The sequence below is a fragment of the Ovis canadensis genome, chromosome 10 (assembly GCF_042477335.2).
Source record: "Ovis canadensis isolate MfBH-ARS-UI-01 breed Bighorn chromosome 10, ARS-UI_OviCan_v2, whole genome shotgun sequence".
In the NCBI taxonomy this organism is placed as follows: Eukaryota; Metazoa; Chordata; class Mammalia; order Artiodactyla; family Bovidae; genus Ovis; species Ovis canadensis.
In genome coordinates, this window is record NC_091254.1 from 40,605,354 (window position 1) to 40,629,221 (window position 23,868).

At 36.4% G+C, this 23,868-nt stretch overlaps 1 protein-coding gene across 5 annotated transcripts in view; it reads right to left on the minus strand.

Annotated features, from left to right (window-relative positions):
- Positions 1-23,868, minus strand: part of NBEA (neurobeachin) — a 669,183-nt gene that overhangs the window by 570,995 nt on the left and 74,320 nt on the right. For all 5 annotated transcript variants that reach the window (XM_069601566.1, XM_069601568.1, XM_069601567.1 and 2 more), the window contains exons 2-4: positions 6,183-6,414; positions 2,857-2,957; positions 2,520-2,615 (exon numbers count right to left, since the gene is read on the minus strand). In XM_069601566.1, coding sequence (XP_069457667.1) covers positions 2,520-2,615; positions 2,857-2,957; positions 6,183-6,414 — 429 coding nt within the window. The remainder of the gene's footprint in view (positions 1-2,519; positions 2,616-2,856; positions 2,958-6,182; positions 6,415-23,868) is intronic.

Genomic DNA, 23,868 nt, shown 5'->3' on the forward strand with positions numbered 1-23,868 from the left:
TTCTCACAAACAAAATCCCAGACCCAGATGGCTTCAATAGTGAATTCTAGCATACATTAAAGAGTGTGTGTGTGTGTGTGTGTGTGTGTGTGTGTGTGTGTGTTAAGTCACTTCAGTAGTGTCTGACTCTTTGCCAGCCTATGGACTGTAGCCCACCAGGCTCCTATGTCCATGGGATTCTCCAGGCAAGAATACTGGAGTGTGTTGCCATGCCCTCTTCCAGGGCATCCTCCTGATCCAGGGATCAAAGGTGCATCTCTTAGGTCTCCTGCACTGGCAGACAGATTCTGCACCACTAGCACCACTTGGGAAGCCCACATTCAAGAGTAAGTATTATCAATTCTACACAAACTCTTCAATAGAGAGAAATGAATACTTCCCAACTCATTTTACGAGGAAATAAGTTTATGATTCTTAAGATCGCAACTGGAGAAAGATTTTACAGGGAAAGAAAAATGTATCCTCAAATCAATCATAAAAATAACTGTAAAATTTCTTAGTAATGTATTAGCAAATCAAATCCAGTATTGTATGAAAAGGTTGTTATACTGTGATCAAATAGATTTTTTCCTAGGAATGCAAAGGTGATTTAACACTGAAATATCAGTCACTGTAATTCACCACATTAATAAGATTAAGAAGAAAAAGTATATGATCATTTCAATAAAATCAGAAAAAGTATTTTATGAAATTTAACAATGACATTAACATACTGATTGTGAAAAAAAAAATGCCCAGCAAATATGAATAGAAGTGAATTTCCTCAACCTGATAAAGGACATTACCTTAAAACGTAGTGCTAATAGCATATATAATGGTGAAACATTTAATGTTTTTCCTAAGACTAAGTCAAAACTGGTATGATTACTAACTGTAGGTCCTAGCCAGTGTAATAAGGTACGAAATGCAATTAAAAGGTATCTACTAAAACTTGCTAGGACAAGTCAGTGAGTTTATTAAGTTCTAACGATATAAGGTCAACAATAATAAAATTTTGCATTTTTATATATTAACATAAAACAATATGGACTATTTCTGAATGAATGTAAGCAAAAATGTTTAATACTTGCATGCTAAAAACTACAAAACGCTGAAAAATCAAAAGAAAATGAAACAAAGGGAGAAATATATTGTGTTTCATGAGTTGGAATATTCAGAACTAGATTCACACAAAAATGGCCAGACAGTTTTCAAGAAAGGTATCAACACAATCCAAAGTGTAAAGAACTGTTGCTTCAACAAATGGTTATGAAATAATTAATAGTCACATGTTAAAACAAACAAAACTTAACCTCCAATCTTCTTTCACACCATATTTTAAAAAATTCACACAAAAGGGATCTTTGTGTGATCCTAACATAAGACCTAAACAGAAGAGCTAATATAACCAACTTTCAGTAGAATGCAGAAGAGAAAAAACCCTATAACCTTGGTTTATACCAATTCTTAGACTACAGAAAGCATATGCAATAAAAGGAAGAAAATTTTAATTGAACTTTATCAAAATTAAAATCTTTTGCACTTCAAGAAATATTAAGAAAATAAAAAGACAAGCATCAGATTGGGAGAAAATATTTGACAAATGCATTTCCAAATTAACTTATATCCCAGATGTATAGTGAACTCTTGAGATAACAAGACAAATAATCACATTTTTTAAAGTGAACAGAAGATTTGAACACAAACATCACAAAAGATTAAAGAATGGCCAATAAACACAAGAAAAATGCTCAATATCACCCATAAGGGCAACACAAAATTACAACTACAATGAGTTACCTTTACACTACTGTTTACAAGTCTCAAAATAAAGAGACAGGACTGAACTGAATGAAATGAATGTCCAGGATGCAGATCAACTGGGATTTTCATATACTGCTTATGAGAATGCAAAATTTTTCACTGCAGAAAGCTATTTGCTTGTTTATGAAATGAAATATGCACTTTATAAGAAACCCAGCAATCCCACTCTTATGTCCTTACTCAAGAGATAAGAAAACATACCTGCAGAAGATCTACACTCGAGACCTAATAGTTTTACTTATAACAAAAAACTGAAAACCCCAAAGTCCAGCAACTAGTGAATAGTAAGCTATAGTATATATCCATAAAATGTAATACTACTCAGAATAAAAGGAATAGAATAAACTCCTGATAATCTATTATAAAGTGGATAATCTCAAAAGCATTAAGCTAAGTAAAAGAAGGCTGACAGAAAAAGCCTTAGATACTATTTGATTTGATTTACATGAAATTTTTAAAAAGGTAAAATTATACAAACACAAAATAAACCAAAGGTTGCAAAGGAGAGGACCAGGGAGAGGGAACTGGCTTCAAAGAGACAAGGAAATTTTGGGGAGTGATGGAATTGTTCTAAATCATGACTGTGGTAACAGTGAAGGGATTATTCAAAATTCATCAAACTGTACTTTTTAAACTGCTGAATTGACTGTGGGTAAATTATGCCATAACAGAATTGACTTAAAGTAAATAAAAACAAACAAGTATTTAAAACTTACCGCAGCACTACAACCAGGGAAATTGAAAAAAGTATCAGGACCATGTCTTTGTGGCATCTGATTAAGAACGGATAATAATTTTACTGCATGTCTTGGCTAAGGAAACAAAAAAGAGAAATGTCACTGTACAAATTTAACAAAAATATCTAATATATCACCTTTACCATCAGACTGTTTTCTAACTAGAGAGAAAATTATTTTTAAATCATTTACTGAACTATTTAGGAGGAATAATTTCTATTACCAATTCAAGTTTATAGCTCTCTAGAGACAAATTGTTGAACATTAAGTATTAATGCACTGATATTGAATACTTTTCCCTTTGACCACAGCTTACCCAGATTCCACTTTCTCCTCGAAGCATGCTGAACAAAAGCTTCAATTCCTTGACAGTGATGCTGTAGCTGGCAAGAACCCCCAACATATCAACTAGAAGATCTTCAAAGGAAAATAAAGTTATTCTGAACTCTAGTCATAAGCTGTCATCTGTCAAGGTAATACACTTTTAGAAAGAGCAAAAGTTATCTCATCATTTCTACATATATATTGGTATCCATTATAGCCAAATGACCTCATGAATAGCCATTCGAATTAACAATTATCAATCATCATATAAGAAAAAAATACTTTAAAGACTTTTTTCCCACCCGGAACTATGATTTCAATTAAGTTCTCTTTGCAAAGTCATAAAAATTTGATTTTATAAATTCCCAGAATATACATACATGCACATAAATCTGCTATATGCAGGGAAAGACAGGCAAAAATATGCAAAGCTACAATGATTTAACATTGTAAATTTGTTATTTTCAAATGAAAACTGATGTTTGACCACATTTTGTTTTAGAATTATCTACTCTTAATAACATATGTTCTTGAAATATCCCCTGGCCCATCAGCAACAATTCTGAGTACTCACTCCTTGCCTGGCATCATTCCAAGTGGTTTACAAGCATTAACTTCACAAATCCCTGTAACAAGCTTAAGTATTATCATTAACCTCTTCTAAAAATGAGGAAGTGAGGCACAGGTAACTTAATTCCATTGCCAAAGCACATACTCTAGTAAGAGGTACAGTTAAAATTCAAACCTAGGCAATATGTCTTCAGAGCTCTTATTTTTACCCACTAGTCTCTAAATGGAAGAACCATTTCAACCCCTGACTAGTTATATCCATTATGACAATGTATTTATGTGCATATAAGAGATATACCGGCCCACTAGATAATAAGAAAAAAAAATACATTTACTCTCTTGTCTCTGATTACTTTCTCATCTCTAGACAGTGTGAGTCATAGTACCTCTATGAGTCATTCTTTGCAAGATATTAAATATTTAAATCTACATATCTCAATTTTTAAAGCACTTACTAAGACCTCAGATACTACACAAGTTATAATAAATACATATAAACATTATAAGAAGCTTATCATCAATTAATAGTTTATGTTAGGATAAACTGAAATAATTAGTTATTGATATATACATTATTTAATATCACAGATTAATAGCTGAACTTTGAGACTTTAAAAATATTTATTATGTATATATTTGAAAATAGAAATGTAATATGGTTAAATCATCAATAAGCTGACTTACTCATAACACCATTGTAAGTAAGCAATCTCTGTGATAAAAAGTTAATATTAAGCATTTTAAAGCAACTAGCTGAAATGGCAAAATCTTCATAGAAGATTTCGTTCAGGTATGTCTACACATACTACAGTAAAAGAATTGTATTTCCAAACCTTTATCTCATCTCCTACATATGTCACAAAAAAAAAATCTAAATTTGCATTTAATTACATAATTATTAAAATTTCTTATTTATTATACAGATAACATAAACAAGCACCTCAAGTTTTAATTTCACTATAAAAACTCTTTTCTCATACAAGATTTTTAAAGGAGATAAAATACTATGAAAATATACTATCAATTTACAATAGATGTTTAAACACCTTCTAGTGATACCGTCAACATTATTACATGAAAAGAATCTCTTTTAATGTAGCATGTTACAAAATACTCAGAATGAAAACTTAGTAGCCTTTTGGTGGTTACTGGGGCTTCATTAGTATGTTATCTACATTTTATTTTCTCTACTGAAAAGTAAGGTAGAGAAAATTTTCTAACACTTTTTTAATGTTTAAATAACAAAAAGTGAAAATTTTGTGTTATCCATATTATTAATGAGAATAAGGGATAGGGGAACTAAGAGGCTTTATATAACAGAAAATGTGAAGATAGGAGCTTCCTGGTAATATCAAGCTTACTATCACCTTACTTCAGTACTCATGAATTATGTACAGTATGTTAGTAATTGTGGCTCACTTTCTAAAGTGTACTCTATAAAGTGCACTTTATTTACAAAAAAGAAAGAAAAGGGAAAGAATTTTAAGGGTTTAAACTCAGATATGAGGATTTAAAGATCAAATGATGTTCTATACAACATTTGTACTTGTAAGCTTATACAAATAAATTCCTGCTAATGCTAAAATTTAGCAAAATGGTACCATGTCTCCATCAAAAATACCTTTTAATTTTGATTCTTATTTTTCAAGTTAACCATGAGTAACCAAGACAGAGAATGCTAAATTATTCTAAATAGAGATACATGCCATCTTGAAAGCAATTACAAATGATTTTAATATATTCTATAAGAAAAACAAAATTGTGAAATATTGTTTAAATTTTAAAAAGCATTGATCTTTATTCTTCATTCCTTCTTTCCTGTTTAATATTTTGTTCTACTGATATTAAAACTAATTATCCATAAAGCAAAACATTATAAGGATTTTCTGGTGTTTGAATTATTTTTAAGGATCAGATATGATCAGATATTGAGAGGAATTATACTAGCACTTTTAGAATTATGAAACCTTTTCATGTCAGAAGAAAGTTAGGCTAAAGACTCATGGCTTAAGAGAATCATCACAAACTCCCTATTTTCTGGAAATAGCTGGTGCTCTGGGACCATCCTTCAAAATATTTTTACTTAAGTGCATCTACCCACAGAGGGAAATGGATTTGCATGTGAGTAAAGGACTGATGATGAAGAACTACACATATCAAAATCATTATTTCAAATAACATATAACAACACAAAATTATTAAAACTTTTATCTTGAAACTTCATGCAAATTGTATAGTCTAATCCACAATGTCTGCATTTAATACAAAAGTTCCTCCAAAAAATGGCAGAGTAAGAGTGACACTTTCAAAAATCACAACATGCTTGTCCTAAGGCTTTTAGCATTTCCTGTTCCATAAATGTCAGACTGAAGAAGATGGAGTTCAGAGAACTTTTAATAAAGTACCAATTTTATAGAATTATAATATGTATTGTAGTATTTTAATTATGTAAAAGTTTAAGTTCTACATCGAAAGGTACTGTTCCTTTTTCTGACAGATCTCAGAGCACTTATTCCACATTACTCAGATTTTCTGAAACCCGGAAAACCAGAATAGTAATTGTATCTGTCTGATACAGAAATCATCTTTCATTCTTCAGGTTTTCCCTTAATATAAACAGCACATTTCCAATACATCTTGACTTATCTATTTTAAAACAAGGTAGCTTCAACAAACCTATATTAAACTAGAGAATAAGAGAAGTATATGAATATTTAAATTATACTTTCCTATCAGATAATCCCATACCTGCTATCATGTCATCTACAGCACTCATTTTCAGCAATACTTGCTCAATGAGCCCAACTTCTGTACTAGTCTGTAAATTCCGAACACTTTTTCGTAGGATGGCTGTAAACATGCTCCATATTTCTGCTTGACATGTGACATCACAGTGTTCCAAAAGCTCTGTCATGCACGTTATGCTCTCGGCATCTTGGATAATAAAGTTCATCTCCAAGTCAAATTCTCCACCAACCAGCTGAAAAGAAACAGAAAAAAATCACTGATGATAATATGAGAGGTTATATATACAACAAAACAAATATTTAGCTAGCATAAACATATTAAGAGTCTAAAAAATTTCAAGTCTTCTAGTCGAAAACTAATTTTGATTAAAAAAAAAGTCACTACAGATAAGTGAAAGGCACTGTAAGAAATAAAACTGTCTAAGAGAATTTTTTTTTTCTTTCAAATGGGAAAAGGCAATTTCAAATCTCAAAGAATAGAGCAAAGTAGAACAAATGACTAAGAGGCAAGTTCTGGGACAAATCTTAAAAAGGCACTGACTCTGAAAAGGGATAAATACTAGAAGATGCAGATCACTAAAGCTGAATGTCAAGGCATGGAAATTCATTTTTTTTTATATTACTAGACTGACAAAACAGATGTAACAAAAAAAAAGAATAACTGGGTCTAATATCCATGTATAGAATATGAAGAAATAAGAAACTATATTAGCAAACGTATAATAAATGTTGAAAGAATTAATGGTAAAATTGTTTAAAAGAGAAATACCTAATATCCAGTGGTACTTAAAAAAAAAAAAAAACATGTAAACTGGGAAAGGTGGCAACGTGTTTGACTTGTGACATTATGCCAAGTGAGTCATAAGTACTGCTATCCCTCCTAAATGCTACTTTAAGTACCATGACAGACAAATACACATGGAATAAAAGATATGATGATCCTCTTAATTCTATACTAGTCAAATCACATATGAATTAGTTTATTCAGTAATCAGTACCATTTTTAAGAAAAACATTAACAACTTGGGTATCTTTTTGATCTAGAGAATGGGAAATTTAGGCAGAAGATAATAGGCATATACAAAATATGTGACAAATTTGAAGTCATTCATTTCCTTATTCAATAGATACTATATTTATTAAAGACTAGAACTTCCTGTTCTAAGAAACAGAAGTATATCTGTGGATACAAAAAGCCCATGCACTAACAGTGCTAAATTCTAGAAATAAAAATGTATATTTGTACTGACATATAATCTATTTTTATTTCAAAAAAGGTTGAAGTTGGCTTACAAATTATATAAAGTATAAAAGAAGACATAAAGAGTGAGTAGCTGAGAAAGAGGAAATAAAGGAAGATAAGATTAGGGACTAGAGATTAGACTCAAGAAGTGGAATTAATTTTCCATCATGAAAGATTTTCATTAATACAGATGGATGAGCACATAATATAATATAGATGGGAAAATAACTGCAATAATAACAACACTACTTAACCTTATTTAACTTATATGAAGAGTACATGATGAGAAATGCTGGACTGGATGAAGCACAAGCTGGAATCAAGATTGCCAGGAGAAATATCAATAACCTCAGATACGCCAATGACATCACCCTTGTGCTAGAAACTAAAGAGCCTCTTGATGAAAGTGAAAGAGGAGAATGAAAAAGCTGGCTTAAAACTCATTCAAAAAATGAAGATCATGGCATCCAGTCCCATCACTTCAGGGCAAATAGATGGGGAAACAATGGAAATAGTGACAGACTTTATTTTCTTGGGCTCCAAAATCACTGTAGATGGTGACTGCAGCCATGAAATTATAAGATGTTTGCTCCTTGGAAGAAAAGCTATGACCAACCTAGACAGCATATTAAAAAGCAGAGACATTACTTTGCCGACAAAGGTTCATTTAGCCGTGTATCGTATGGATGGGAGAGTTGGACCATAAAGAAAGCTGAGCACCAAAGAATTATGCTTTTGAACTGTGATGTTGGAGAACTCTTAAGAGTTCCCTGGACTGCAAGGAGATCCAACCAGTCCATCCTGAAGGAAATCAGTCCTGAATATTCATTGGAAGGACTGATGTAGAAGCTGATTGTAAAGAACTGACTCACTGGAAAAGACCCTCATGCTGGGAAAGACTGAAAGCAGGAGAAGGTGACAGCAGAGGATGAGATGGTTGGGTGGCATCACTGACTCAATGCACATGAATTTGAGTAAGCTCTGGGAGCTGGTGATGGACAGGGAAGCCTGGCATGCTGCAGTTCAGGGGGTTGCAAAGAGTTGGACACAACTGAGTGATTGAACTGAACTGAACTTCATATGTCGTTTAGTACTTATTCTAAGTGCTTAACAAAGAAACCTATTATTATCTTCATTTTACAGGTAAGGAATCACAGGTACAGAAAGTTCAAGCAACATGAAAAAATTTAACAAAACTAGTAGATAGAGAACCCAGGATCAAAATCCACTAAGTCTTTCTTTATAAAACTTCACAAAAGCAATAAAATCTCACCTAAGAACATTTTAAAAGTCTTCTAAAATTTAAGAGTTAAAAACAAAGTATTCTCAAATTGTGAAATATTATACTCTGTATACATATTTTCTTTGTAACAGCTCCAAAATTCAATTTTATAAGAGACTATAACCCTTATGCTGACTTCTGACCTTTTACTGAACTAAATATTTTCTCTGATTAAACCTTGGTTTTATTTCTACATGGCAAACAATTTCAACTCCTCCTATTTCTGGTTTATTAACAAAAATAGCAATGAGGAAGGTTAAGAGATTGGCTCTGAATTCAGATTTCCTGTATGCTGATTTTTGCTGTACTACTCATTTGCTATGTGACCCTTAATGATGCTACATATGGGAATAAAAGTTCCTAGCTAATATGCTGTTGTGAAGATTAAATAAATAAAGTAGCTGGGTTATAAGCACATAGTAAGAAAGTCAGGAGCATTCAATCAAGGAGTTAAAATTAGATATTACTTGTTCTCTAACCCCAACTTTGAGGTAAAAAACGTAGTCATCTGATCACACACATCTAAAGTACAAAGAAACAGCCAGGGTAACCTTCATGCTTCTGGTAAATGATAAATTATTATGGACTGTGTACTCCTTTAGATATTACTTGTCAATCTAGCAAAACCAACTTAAGCAACAGTTTAACTATGCCATGTTCAAACCAAGAACTGCTTATTTATTCATATTTATATATCCAACTGAATTGGGTCACTACTGTCAACTTTTGGACCTATGATTAGTAACTCAGAAGAGGTTCTCTAGAATCAAACCATACAGAGAAATAAAGTAGGTTGAAAAAGAATGACGTGGACAACTTACTGACTGAACTAAAAAAAGTAGATTCCAATGTTTAATTCTGTAAGCCTCAGAATAAATCTATGTAAAATTAGCATACACTAAAATGGAAGAACACTCACAAATTCTTCAGACTGATCTCCTTAATTAGTTGTAAATGCTTAAATAGAATCTAGTATAATTAAGAAACATTATCAAATGTATAAATAGCAGAAATGGGCTCAGCAGTAAAAAAGAAAAAACACTCTGTTTTTAAAGGAATGAACAATTATAATGTTTAATTCTAACAATCAGGCTATTATGTGAAGCCTAAGTTTCCATCTTTCACAATTAAAAAAAAAATGCCCCTTTCTATACATCACTTAATTACAAACAAAAAACCAAAAAAACATAGTTACAGCTCCTTGATTTCACTGCCAGAAACTGTAACAATATTTATTATATGTGTTATAACAGAACGGACCTATGTTTTCAGATGGTCTTTCTAACCCTATTAATTTTTAACACATTAGTTGTTAACATATTAGTATTAAGGAGGCTAATTGCTTATAACTATCATTCCATCATTAGGGAGATATTTACTCTTCCCTTGTAATGAATAGTTCAGTATTTATCAAGCAAAGCATACAAGAAAAAGTAGAAACAATCAGTCTTCATTATTTAAACAATTCTTTAACAACACTATGAGGAAAAGACATAGTTGCCTTCAGAAAAGGAAAATGGAGATAAATGAGGGTAAGCAATATAACCAAAGTCACACATGAGTTAAGTGGCAGATCCAAACTTCTAATCTAGACTAAAAAATGTAATGAAATGCCTTGTTATGAAGTCAAGGGTATAAACTTAAAACATCGAGCTGGGACATGTCATAGTAGCTCTATGAAAAAAAATCAGTGCCTTAAGAACAAAGTATGGGTAAAATGAGGAAAGACAAAATGATTTCTGTGGGTAAGAAACGAAACATTCAGAGATGGCAAATCACAGTAAAGAAAACTGAAGGCCCAATTACACAAAAACTGGCAATAAAAAAAAGAAAAAGAAAATAAATAAAAATATTCTTTTTTAGTTAACTAAATTGTATTTACATTAAAGCATAAAAATTATTGTATAAAAATTTAGAATATAAAATCCTGGCCTGCAAATGTACTATCTTCTGAAAGTTCTATGGTTTATAATTACTAGTGATTCAAGTATCTTTTATTTTTTAAGTATCGAGTTTTAAATATCTTTATTTAGAAAGATTATTAGTTAGGATCATAAAGAATAATTCAGTTTACATTAATTAGATCAAATTGGATAATCATTAACCTGTTGGATTTCTTTGCAACTCTGTGCATAAACTCTAAGCTAGATAACATTGCTTCAGTTCAGTCATTCAGTCATGCCCAACTCTTTGTGACCCCGTGGCACGCCAGGCCTCCCTGACCATCACCAGATGGAGTCTTCAGACCATCACCAACTCCTGGAGTCTACCCAAACTCATGTCCATTGTGTTGGTGATGCCATCCAACCATCTCATCCTCTGTTGTCCCCTTCCCCTCCTGCCCTCAATCTTTCCCAGCATCAGGGTCATTTCTAAGGAGTCAGTTCTTCACATCAGGTGGCCAAAGTATTAGAGTTTCAGCTTCAACATTAGTCCTTTCAGTGAACACTCAGGACTGATCTCCTTTAGGATGGACGGGTTGGATCTCCTTGCAGTCCAAGGGACTCTCAAGAGTCTTCTCTAACACCACAGTTCAAAAGCATCAATTCTTCGGTGCTCAGCTTTCTTTATACTCCAACTCTCACATCCATACATGACCACTGGAAAAACCATAGCCCTGACTAGACGGACCTTTGTTGACAAAGTAATGTCTCTGCTTTTTAATATGCTGTCTAGGTTGGTCATAACTTTCCTTCCAAGGAGTAAGCATCTTTTAATTTCACGGCTTCAATCACCATCTGCAGTGATTTTGGAGCCCCCCAAAATATAGTCAGCCACTGTTTCCCCATCTATTTGCCATGAAGTGATGGGACTGGATACCATGGTCTTAGTTTTCTGAATGGTCAGCTTTAAGCCAACTTCTTCACTCTGCTCTTTCACTTTCATCAAGAGGCTCTTTAGTTCCTCTTCACTTTCTGCCATAAGGGTGGTGTCATCTGCATATCTGAGGTTATTGATATTTCTCCCGGCACTCTTGATTCCAGATTGTGCTTCTTCCAGTCCAGTGTTTCTCATGATGTACTCTGCATAGAAGTTCAATAAGCAGGGTGACAATATGCAGCCTTGACGTACTCCTTTTCCTATTTGGAACCAGTCTGTTGTTCCATGTCCAGTTCTAACTGTTGCTTCATGACCTGCATACAGGTTTCTCAAGAGGCAGGTCAAGTGGTCTGGTATTCCCATCTCTTTCAGAATTTTCCACAGTTTATTTTAATCCACACAGTCAAAGGCTTTGGCATAGTCAATAAAGCAGAAATAGATGTTTTCTGGAACTCTCTTGCTTTTTCGATGATCCAGCGGATGTTGGCAATTTGATCTCTGGTTCCTCTGCCTTTTCTAAAACCAGCTTGAACATCTGGAAGTTCACGGTTCACGTATTGCTGAAGCCTGGCTTGGAGAATTTTGAGTAGCGTGTGAGATGAGTGCAACTGTGCGGTAGTTTGAGCATTCTTTGGCATTGCCTTTCTTTGGGATTGGAATGAAAACTGACCTTTTCCAGTCCTGTTGCTTATAAAGTGCCAATTCAGCATCCCACATTCAGCTTCCTCTACTTCCCAGTCCCTAGCTACTGTCATAAAGAACATTTCTGTAATGCCATTTCTCATTTCACCTAAAACTCTTTTTAAAACAAATATTTATCTATTTGGCTTGTATCTGGTCTTAGTTGCAGCACATGGGTGCTCCAGTTGTGGCAGGGGGGCTTAGCTGCCCCACTGCATGTGGTATCTTAGTTCCCCAATCAGGGATTGAAAGAAACCATGTCCCCTGCATTACAACGCTGATTCTTAAACACTGGACCACCAGGGAAGTCCTTTAAAACTCTGTATAATGTTATTCCCTGTGCATGAGATAGGGCTCTCTCCCAACTTCTAATTTTAACTTCCATTAAGCCTCCAAATGACCAACCTAGAGAGCATATTAAAAAGCAGAGACATTACTTTGCCAACAAAGGTCTGTCTAGTCTAAGCTATGGTTTTTCCAGTAGTCATGTACAGATGTGAGTGTTGGAGTCAATCCTAAAGGAAATCAGTCCTGAATATTCATTGGAAGGACTGATGTTGAAACTGAAATACTGAAACTCCAATACTTTGGCCACCTGATGTGAAGAACTAACTCCTTAGAAAAGACCCTGATGTTGGAAAAGATTGAAGGCAGAAGGAGAAGGGGACGAAAGAGGATAAGACAGGTGGTTGGATAGCATCACCGACTCGATGGACATGAGCTTGAGTAAGCTCCAAGAGTTGGTGATAGACAGGGAAGCCTGGCGTGCTGTGGTCCATGGGGCCGCAAAGAGTCGGACATGACTGAGCGACTGAACTGAACAGAACTGAAGCCTCCAAGTATCAGTTTAAATACAACTTAACACAGAAAGTCCTCCTACTAACTACAAACAGAGCCTTTCCCTGAATTCTCATTACAACCTATCTACATCACCATAATCATTTCAGTATATCCCAGATGTTTACAAATTTCTTTCTAACCCTCACGTTACAGTAAGCTTTGTAAGGGTAAAGATTATTTCTTACCTATCAACCTTATCCAGATTACTGGCACACTGACAAACCTATGCAAATTACTCAATATTTAACATGGAATGAAAAGATGGCCAGATGAGAGGAAGAGGGAAGGAAGCAGGCTGGCAGCAGGACTTCACAAATTCATGGTCCATCATCAGGTTGTAAGTCAGACTTTCTACTACCATAATCCACTTTTCTCTTTGGGCAATGAATTGCTCTTAATGCTGTATAACTTTTAATATTCCAGAGATGATCACAAAGTCAAAGAAAATGTTTCCTCCTTCTTGTTTATACCCCTTGGTTGCCTTACTTTTTCTTTTTTTATCACTTAGAAAATATGTAAGGTTTCACAGGCAAAATTCAGGCAAAACTGTCTAAGTAAGAGGCTAAGTATTCAACACACAATTTTTAGTTATTAAAATCAGGCTTAAATATGTTTTCCCTTCCAGATTCTATTTTCAAGTGAAATCAGTTACAACATCTTCCTTTGAAAAAGAATGTTGGAAATGATGTCACCAAAAAACAGCAGACTGGGCAGTATATCCTCCTAAAAAAGAAAGAGAGAGAGACAGAAAGAAACAAACATACTAATGATCTGGAAAAACTGGCACATTAACTTCTGAAAATTTCTGAAATAAAGTAAAAATTGTACAATAACCCAAGGAAGACTTGGTTAAAAAGAAGTTGTTGTTTTGTTGTGAAAAGCACTATCCCACCTTCAATCCTCCACAGCCCAGACTTCCGCAGTTACAAGGACTCCAGCCTGCACCATGGTAAGGGTTGCTAGTTCCAAAGGGAGCACTAAGGACCTTATTCTCAAAGAACTGTGAGTCTAAACCTGACTGGCAGCTCCCTCAAGGATAGATCCAAAGGATTCTCTTTGCTTTAACGAATCATAACATCTCAAGAGTTAGGACACTTTTGCTAAAAGCATTTAAAGTCACACATATTACCTGCAGCAGTCTGGAGCAAAACAACACAAGCAATAGACAGATCTAGAAGCCTGGGAAGGAAGATATGGGGAAAGAAGGCAATTGCGGGTATACGGTGTATACGGGTAATCCAGAAAGCCACATGCATGCCCAGAGCAGGTCACACATTCAGAAAAGGCTTACAAAGACTTTAAGATTTCATCTGTAGCTGACCTTTAGGTTCTACACTAGTAGAAGTAAAAGCTATGGCAGAGATGTAAACAGCCTAAGTATTGAAGAAATCTCCAGCACAGAGCAAAATAAAAGGAAGATAACTGTCTTTTTCTTAATAGCACTAACAACCCACAATATTAACTACAAACACGAGAGAGTAAGGAAAAGAATTCAATTTTCAGTTTCCACTTAACAATATTCAAAATGTCCAATTTTCAAAGAAAATTTATGAGACACACGAAGTGACAGGAAAGAATGGCCTATCAAAAGAAAAAAATAATTTTCTCTTCAAAATCTGATAACTACTTTTGTCTTATCTCCATCCTCTATTCTGTCTTTCAGCTTATGTTTTATTTTCTATTAGTATTCAGACGTCTTCTACTCTTAGCCAATCAAATTACTTTTAGAAATCATAATGCTCTTGAATTAATGTTTTCTAAAGAATTGATCTTCAGTATAAAGCTATGCTCAGTTGCTTCAGTCACGTTTGACTCTTTGTGACCTCATGGTCTGTAGCCCACCAGGCTCCTTCTGTCCATGAGATTTCCCAATCAAGAACACTAGAGTGGGCTGCCATTTACTCCTGCAAGGGATCTTTCCATGCAGGTTCAGGGATTGAACCTGCATCTCCTGCATAGGAAGGTGAATTATTTACCACTGAGCTACCTGGGAAGCCTCATACATGTCTGTAATTTCACAAAGAAACAAAAAAGTAAAAAACAAGATAATGAAGAACCACCATTTTGTGAACATGTTATGTCTTGAGTAATTAAAGCATATAGCCTCATTTATTCTAATAACTCTAAGATTAGAACCTTAAACAAGGAAACTGAGGTGAGCATAAGTTAAGTAAGCTTCCCAAGGTCCCTAAGCCAGTGTCAGCATCAGAATTCTCTTTTCAATACCATAAAGAATTAAGCAGTGTATCATTACCAGACAGATCATCCACAAGACATAAATATGTATTTCCACCAGTCATCTACCCTTCCAGATATGGTGCTACACATTAACATGTATAATAAATGACTTTTAGGAAAATGTTCAGTAAATAACAGAAAAGCACTTTATAATTTGGACACGAACACAATAAAAATTAATGATCCTATACTCAACAAACCAAGGCAAGAAAAATAGAAAAAAAATGTTTTTCTCCTGTTTCTTTCCCACCAGGCCTCTCTAGAAGTAGTTTATATTGACGATCTTTCTGTGGTATAGAAATAACTATACCCAAGAATACAACAATTGCTGCTGCAAATACCATCCATAAAAACTCTAGGGAAGGGAGGAAAAAAACAAGGGGAATGACTATCACATAGTAAGTGCCTTCTATAAAGTATACATTAAACAAAATGCACTTTATTAAAAGCAGTACAACCATTACTTTATAACTGTTTTATAAGACTACACAAGCAAAGATAATAAATACATTGAGCTAGTAAGGAGCCAGTTGATCTTTGAAGGAAAACTAAATCTGTTAACTGCCAAACTACAATATGCTTTTAAATTCTAATTCTCAGCCAAACACTGAAAACACTACCGTATTTCATAAATAAAAAACAAAGTAAAGACTTCTGCAGACAAATAAAAGCTGAGAGAGTCTGTTGCCCACAGACTTTTACTATAAAAAATGTTAAGGTAAGTTCTTTCAACCGAAGGAAAACAATACCAAATGGAAATTTGAAATGTCACAGAAAAACCAAAGAGAGGCAGAATTGTTAAGACTGTTGTTAAATACAAAACATTCTTTTTTCTCATTTTGAAAACTCTTTAAAAGAAAACTATCTAAAGCAAAAAATAATCATGCATTAAGGAATTTATAACCCATGAAAATAAAACCAATGACAGAAAGATTACAAATGACAAGAAAGGAGAAATGTAAGTACACTTTTAAAAGATACTCATACCCTACACTTGAAGTAGTATATTATTTCAAGGTACAGAGTGATGAGTTAAGAATGCATATTGTAAACTCTAGAGAAAACATTAAATGTGAAAAGAAAATAAATACTAGAACCTTAACAGCCACTCCCTGAAGGAAGACATGGATTTTTCCCCCCAATAAATACTACAGTACTACAAGATCCTGTCAATTGGTTGAATCCTTAAAAGCAGGTGCCCTGGATACAGAGAGCCAACTATGTGACTTGAGCATCCTCAAATTTTGGTATACAAAATCAATTCCTCATTATCAACCAACTTAATTTAACTGTTGGGCTTCCCTGCTGGTTCAGATGGCAAAGAGTTCACCTTCAATGTGGGAGACCTGGGTTCAGTCCCTGGGTTGGGAAGATCCCCTGGAGGGGAGCATGGCAACCCACTCCAGTATTCTTGCCTGGAGAATCCCATGGACAGAGGAGCATGATGGGCTATAGTCCATGGGGTCTCAAAGAGTCAGACACAACTGAGTGACTAAGCACAATCTAATTGTTACAGAGGCAAATAAATCACTCTATCAAGCAACACATTGCAAAAACACATCAAATATTCATCAGAATGAGAATATCATGGGCTATAAATGAATTCTCAATAAAGTTGAAAATTTAGAAAACAGTGGAATTAAGCAAAAAAACAATAAAAATACATAAGAGGAAAAAATTAACAAAATATCTGGAACGTTATTCTAAGTAAAAGTGAAAGTGAAGTCGCTCAGTCATGTCTGACTCTTTGCGAACCCATGGGCTGTAGCCTACAAGGATTCTCTGTCCATGGGATTTTCCAGGCAATAGTACTGGAGTGGATTGCCATTTCTTTCTCCAGGGGATCTTCCCAACCCAGGGATTGAACCCGGGTCTCCCGCACTGTAGACAGATGCTTTACCATCTGAGCCACCAGGGAAGTCCCTATTCTAAATAAACTGTGGGTCAAAGGAGTCACAGGGAAAATTACTTTTTATCTCTATAAATAGGAAAACATAACATATCAAAACTTATGGGATACAGTAAAAGAGTGCTTTCAGTTCAGTTCAGTTGCTCAGTCGTGTCTGACTCTGCGACCCCATGAATCACAGACTGCCAGGCCTCCCTGTCCATCAGCAACTCCCGGAGTTCACTCAAACTCATGTCCATCAAGTCGGTGATGCCACCCAGCTATCTCATCCTCTGTCATCCCCTTCTCCTCCTGCCCCCAATCCCTCCCAGCATCAGGGTCTTTTCCAGTGAGTCAACTCTTCGCATGAGGTGGCCAAAGTATTGGAGTTTCAGATTCAGCATCAGTCCTTCCAAAGAACAACCAGGACTGATCTCCTTTAGGGTGGACTGGTTGGATCTCCTTGCAGTCCAAGGGACTCTCAAGAGTCTTCTCCAACACCACAGTTCAAAACCATCAATTCTTTGGCACTCAGCTTTCTTCAAAGAGTACTTTCGGGAAATATATAGCATTAAATGCTTATATTACTAAGGAGGAAGGGGAAACTGTATTTGATTCCACGTCTGTGTGTGCAATGATGTCTGACTCTTTGCAACCCTGTAGACTATACCTTGCCAGACTTCTCTGTCCATGGGGTTCTCTAGACAAGAACACTGGAGTGTGTTGCCATGCCCTCCTCTAGGGGATCGTCCCAATTCAGGGATCAAACCCAGGTCACCCACACTGCAGGCAGATTCTTTACTGTTGGTGTGAGATTTCAAATTAATCACTTCTGCTTCTACATTAAAAAATTAGAAAAACACAATTGAAAAAGACACATTCACCCCCAATGTTCATTGCAGTACTGTGTACAATAACTAGAACATGAAAGCAACCTAGATGTCCATCAACAGATGACTGGATAAAGAAGCTGTTGCTGCTAAGTCACTTCAGTCGTGTCCGACTCTGTGTGACCCCATAGACGGCAGCCCATCAGGCTCCACTGTCCCTGGGATTCTCCAGGCAAGAACACTGGAGTGGGTTGCCATTTCCTTCTCCGATGCATGAAAGTGAAAAGTGAAAGTGAAGTCACTCAGTCGTGTCCGACTCTTAGCGACCCCATGGACTACAGCCTACCAGGCTCCTCTGCCCATGGGATTTTCCAGGCAAGAGTACTGGAGTGGGGTGCCGTTGCCTTCTCTGAAAGAAGCTGTGGTATATATATAAAACAGACTACTACTCAGCCATAAAAAGGAACACATTTGAGTCAATTCTAAAGAGGTGGAAGAACCTAGAGCCTATTATACAGACTGAAGTAAGTCAAAAAGAGAAATATAAATATTGCATATGGACACATATATATGAAATCTAAAAAGATGGTACTGATGAATTTAATTCCAGGGCAGTAATGGAAAAACAGACCTAGAGAAAAGACTTATGGACATGGGGGTAGGGGAGGGGGGAGAGGGTGAGGTGTATGGAGAGAGTAACACAGAGATTTACATTTCACAGATGAGTTCTATCAATTACATAGAATTAGCATCATTTTTGCACAATAGTTTCCTCAAATTTTAATGGAGAAGGAAATGGCAACGCACTCCAGTATATTCATGCCTGGAGAATCCCATGGACAGAGGAGCCTGGTGGGCTATAGTCCATGGGGTCGCAAAGAGTCAAATTTTTTAAAAAAGGAACAATTCCAAACTCACTTTATGGGCCAACAATATCATGACAATAAAAATAGAAAACCATGTCAGGAAGAACAACAAAAAACTATAGCGAAATAACCCTTATGAACATAGACATGCAAAAAAATCTTAACAAAACACAGCAAGTCAAATCCAGCAGCACGTTACAAAAATGAAAAAAAAATCATGTCCTCGTACATTTTATCCCAGGAAAGGAAGTAGGTTTTACCAATGAAAAAATGAAAGACTGTAATTCAACAGATTCACAGATGAAGAACAAAAGTCCCATTATCATCATAGGAAAATCATTTGACAACATCCAAAACTATTCATTAAAAAAACTTCTAGCAATAGGAGTATAAAGGAACTTAAACTGATAGAAGGCATCTATGACACATCTACAGTAAACATCACACTTAACGGTGAATGAATATGCACTTTTTAAGAATAAGGCAAGATTTCCTCTCAAAACACTTCAGTTCAGCATTATACTGGATGCCCAAGCCAATGTAAAATAATAAGAAAAACAGATAGTAACAGACATATAAATTGTAAAAGAAAAAACACATATACAAATCGTGTACCAGTCTCCATGGAAAATTCTAAGGAATCTATTCCAAAACTTTCAAATTAATAAAACTTTTACTAAATTCTCAAGATTTAAAATCAATATACAAAAAAATCTTTACATTTTTATATAGGCAGAGAATAATTAGAACAATAATTTAAATTCGAAAGGAAGACCACTTGAAAAAGCATAAAGCAGGGGTTTCCCTTGTGATCTAGTGGTTAGGAATCTGCCTTGCAATGCAAGGAACACTGGTTCGATCTCTGGTTTAGGAGGATACTACATGCTTTGGAGCAACCAGCTCTAAGCACCACAAAGACTGAAGCCTGCGCATCAATGGTCTGTGCTCCACAACAAGAGAAGCCACAGCAATGAGAAGACCAAGGGTCACAAATAGAGAGCAGCCCCTGCTTGCCTCAAATAGAGAAATGAAAACCCAGAGCCGCTGAAAATATATAATTCAGTTCAGTTCAGTTTAGTTCAATCGCTCAGTCATGTCCGCCTTTTTGTGATCCCATGGACTGCAGCATGTGAAGTTTCCCTATCCATCACCAACTCCCAGAGCTTACTCAAAACTCATGTCTATCTAGTCAGTGATGCCATCCAACCATCTCAAGCTTTGTCATCCCCTTCTCCTCCCGCCTTCAATCTTTCCTAGCATCAGGGTCTTTACTAAGGAGTCAGTTCTTTGCATCAGGTGGCCAAAGTATTGGGAGTTTCAACCTCAGCATCAGTCCTACAGATGAATATTCAGGACTAATTTCCTTTAGGGTGGACTGGTTGAATCTCCCTGCAGTCCAAGGGACTCTCAAGTCTTCTCCAACACCAAAATTCAAAAGCAGCAATTCTTCAGCACTCAGTTTTCTTTATAGTCCAACTCTCACATCTATAACTGACTACTGGAAAAAACATAGCCTTGACTACACAGACCTTTGCTGGCAAAGTAATGTCTCTGCTTTTTAATATAGTGATTTGGGAGCCCCCAAAAAGAGTCTTGCACTCTTTCCATTGTTTTCCCTTCTATTTGTCATGAAGTGATGGGACCAGACGCCATGATCTTAGTTTTCTAAATGTTGGTTTTTAAGCCAAAATTTTCACTTTCCTCTTTCACTTTCATTAAGAAGCTCTTCAGTTGTTCGCTTTCTGCCGTAAGGGTAGTGTCATCTGCACATCTGAGGTGATTGATATTTCTCCCGGCAGTCTTGATTCCAATGTGAGCTTCATCCAGTAAAGCATTTCTCATGATGTACTCTGCACAAACGCTAAATAAGCAGCATGACAATATAAAGCCTTGACATATGCCTTTCCAAAACGTTTTGGAACCAGTCTATTGTTCCATGTCCAGTTCTAACTGTTGCTTCCTGACCTGCATACAGATTTCTCAAGAGGCAGGTAAGGTGGTCTGGTATTCCCAGCTCTTTAAGAACTATCCAGTTTGTTGTGATACACATAGTCAAAGGCTTTGGCATAGCCAATAAACAAGAAGTATATGTATTTCTGGAATTCGCTTGCTTTTTCAATGATCCAACAGATGCTAGCAATTTGATCTCTGGTTCCTCTGCCTTTTCTAAAACCAGCTTGAACATCTGGAATTTCTCAGTTCACATACTGTTCAAGCCTGGCTTGGAGAATTTCAAGCATTACTTTACTAGTATGTGAGATGAATACAATTGTGGGGTAGTTTGAACATTCTTTGGCATTGCCTTTCTTTGGGATTGGAATGAAAACTTACCTTCCCAGTACTGTGGCCACTGCTGAGTTTTCCAAATTTGCTGGCATATTGAGTGCAGCATTTTCACAGCATCATCTTTTAGGATTTGATATAGCTCAACAAGAATCCCATCACCTCCACTAGCTTTGTTTGTAGTGATCCTTCCGAAGGCCCACTTGACTTTGCATTCCAAGATGTCTGGCTCTATGTGAGTGATCACTCCAGCATGGTTGTCTTGGTCATGAAGATCTTTTCTGTATAGTTCTGTGTATTCTTGCTACCTCTGTATAGTATCTTCTGCTTCTGTTAGGGCCTTACCATTTCCGTCCTTTACTGTGCCCATCTTTGCATGAAATGTTCCCTTCGTATCTCTAATTGTCTTGAAGAGATCTCTAATCTTTCCCATTGTATTGTTTCCCTCTATTTCTTTCTATTAATCACTGAGGAAAGCTTTCTCATCTCTCCTTGCAATTGTCTGGAACTCTGCATTGAAATGGATATATAGATGGTGGAGTAGAAGGACCTGCACTCATCTTCTCCTGTGAGAATGCCAAAATTAAAACTTTCTGCTGAACAACCATCAATAGGAGAACGTTGGATCCCACCAAAACAAGATATCCCACATCCAAGGGCAAATGAGAAGCCCCAGGAGGATGGTAGGAGGGGTGAAGTCATGTTTAAAATTAAATCCCATAACCGCCAGAGATGCTCGGAGGGCTCAAACAAAACCTTGTGCATACCAGGAGACCCCACAGACTGACCAGGCCTACCTTTGAGTGTTTGAGTGTCTCCTGCATACATATGGGTCAGTGGTGGTCTGCTGCAGGGGCAGGGGTTTTGGGTGCAGCAGACCCAGGTATGGCATAAGCCCTCTTGGAGGAGGTCACCCTTAACCCCACCATAGAGCCACCAGAGCTTACACAGGACTGGGAAACAGAATCTTGGAGGGCACAAAGAAAACCTTGTGCCTACCAGGACCCAGGAGAAATGAGCAGTGACACCACAAGAGATTGACCCAGACTTGCCCAAGAGCGTCCAGGAGTGTGGGTTGGCAGCGGCTTGCAGCAGCGACCTAGGCACTAAGAAAAGCAGTCCTTGCATGGGACCTTTTGAAGGAGGTTACCATTATCTTCATTACCTCCACCACAGTTTGGCCTCAGGTAAAACAACAGGGAGGGAACACAGCCCCGACCATGAACAGAAAATTCGATTAAAGATTTACTGAGCATGGCCCTGCCCATCAGAACAAGACCCAGTTTTCCCCTCAGTTTCTCCTATCAGGAAACTTCCATAGGCTCTGTATCCTTATCCATCAGAGGGCAGACAGAATAAAAACCAAAAATCACAGAAAACTAACCAAACTGATCACATGGACCACAGCCTTGTCTAACTTAATGAAACTGTGAGCCATGTCATGTAGGGCCAGCCAAGATGGACAGATCATGATGGAGAGGTCTGACAAAACATGGTCCACTGGAGAAGCGAATGGCAAGCCACTTTAGTGTTCTTGCCTTGAGAACCCTATGAACCGTATGAAAAGGCAAAAAGATATGACACTGAAAGATGAACTCCTCAGGTCAGTAGGTGCCGAATATGCTACTGGAGAAAAGAGGAGAAAGAACTCCAGAAAGAATGAAGAGACACTGTTAAAGGAAAAACAACACCCAGTTGTGGATGTGACTGGTGATGGAAGTAAAGTGCGACGCTGTAAAGAATATTGCAGAGGAACCTGGAATGTTAGGTCCATGAATCAGGGTAAATTGGAAGTGGTTAAACAGGAGATGGCAAGAGTGAACATCAACATTTTAGGAATCAGTGAGCTAAAACGGACTCGAATGGGTGAATGTAACTCAGATGACCATTATATCTATTACTGTGGGCAAGAATCCTTTAGAAGAAATGGAATAGCTGTCACAGTCAACAAAAGAGTCAGAAATGTAGTATTTGGAGGCAATCTCAAAAACAACAGAATGATCTCTGTTTGTTTCCAAGGCAAACCATTCAATATTACAGTGATCCAAGTCTACGCCCCAACTAACAATGATGAAAAAGTTGATGCTGAATGGTTCTATGAAGACCTACAAGACCTTCTAGAACTAACACCCAAAAGAGATGTCCTTTTCATCATAGGGGACTGGAATGCAAAAGTAGGAAGTCAAGAGATACCTGCAGTAACAGGCAAATTTGGCCTTGGAGTACAAAATAAAGCAAGGCAAAGGCTAACAGAGTTTTGCCAAGAGAAGGTGATGGTCAGAGCAAACACCCTCTTCTAACAACACAAGAGAAGACTCCACACATGGACATCACCAGATGGTCAATACCGAAATCAGACTGATTATATTCTTTGCAGCCAAAGAAGGAGACGCTCTATATGGTCAGTAAAAACAAGACCAGGAGCTGAATGTGGCTCAGATCATGAACTCCTTATGCCAAATTCAGAATTAAATTGAAGGAAGTAAGGAAAACCACTAGACCATTCAAGCATGACCTAAAGCAAATCCTATATGATTATACAGCAAAAGTGACAAACAGATTCAAGGGATTAGATCTGATAGACAAGAGTGCCTGATGAACTATGGATGGAGGTTCATGACACTGTATAGTAGGCAGTGATCAAGATGAAACTCAAAAGAAAGAAATGCAAAAAGGCAAAATGGTTGTATGAGGAGGCCTTACAGATAGTTGAAAA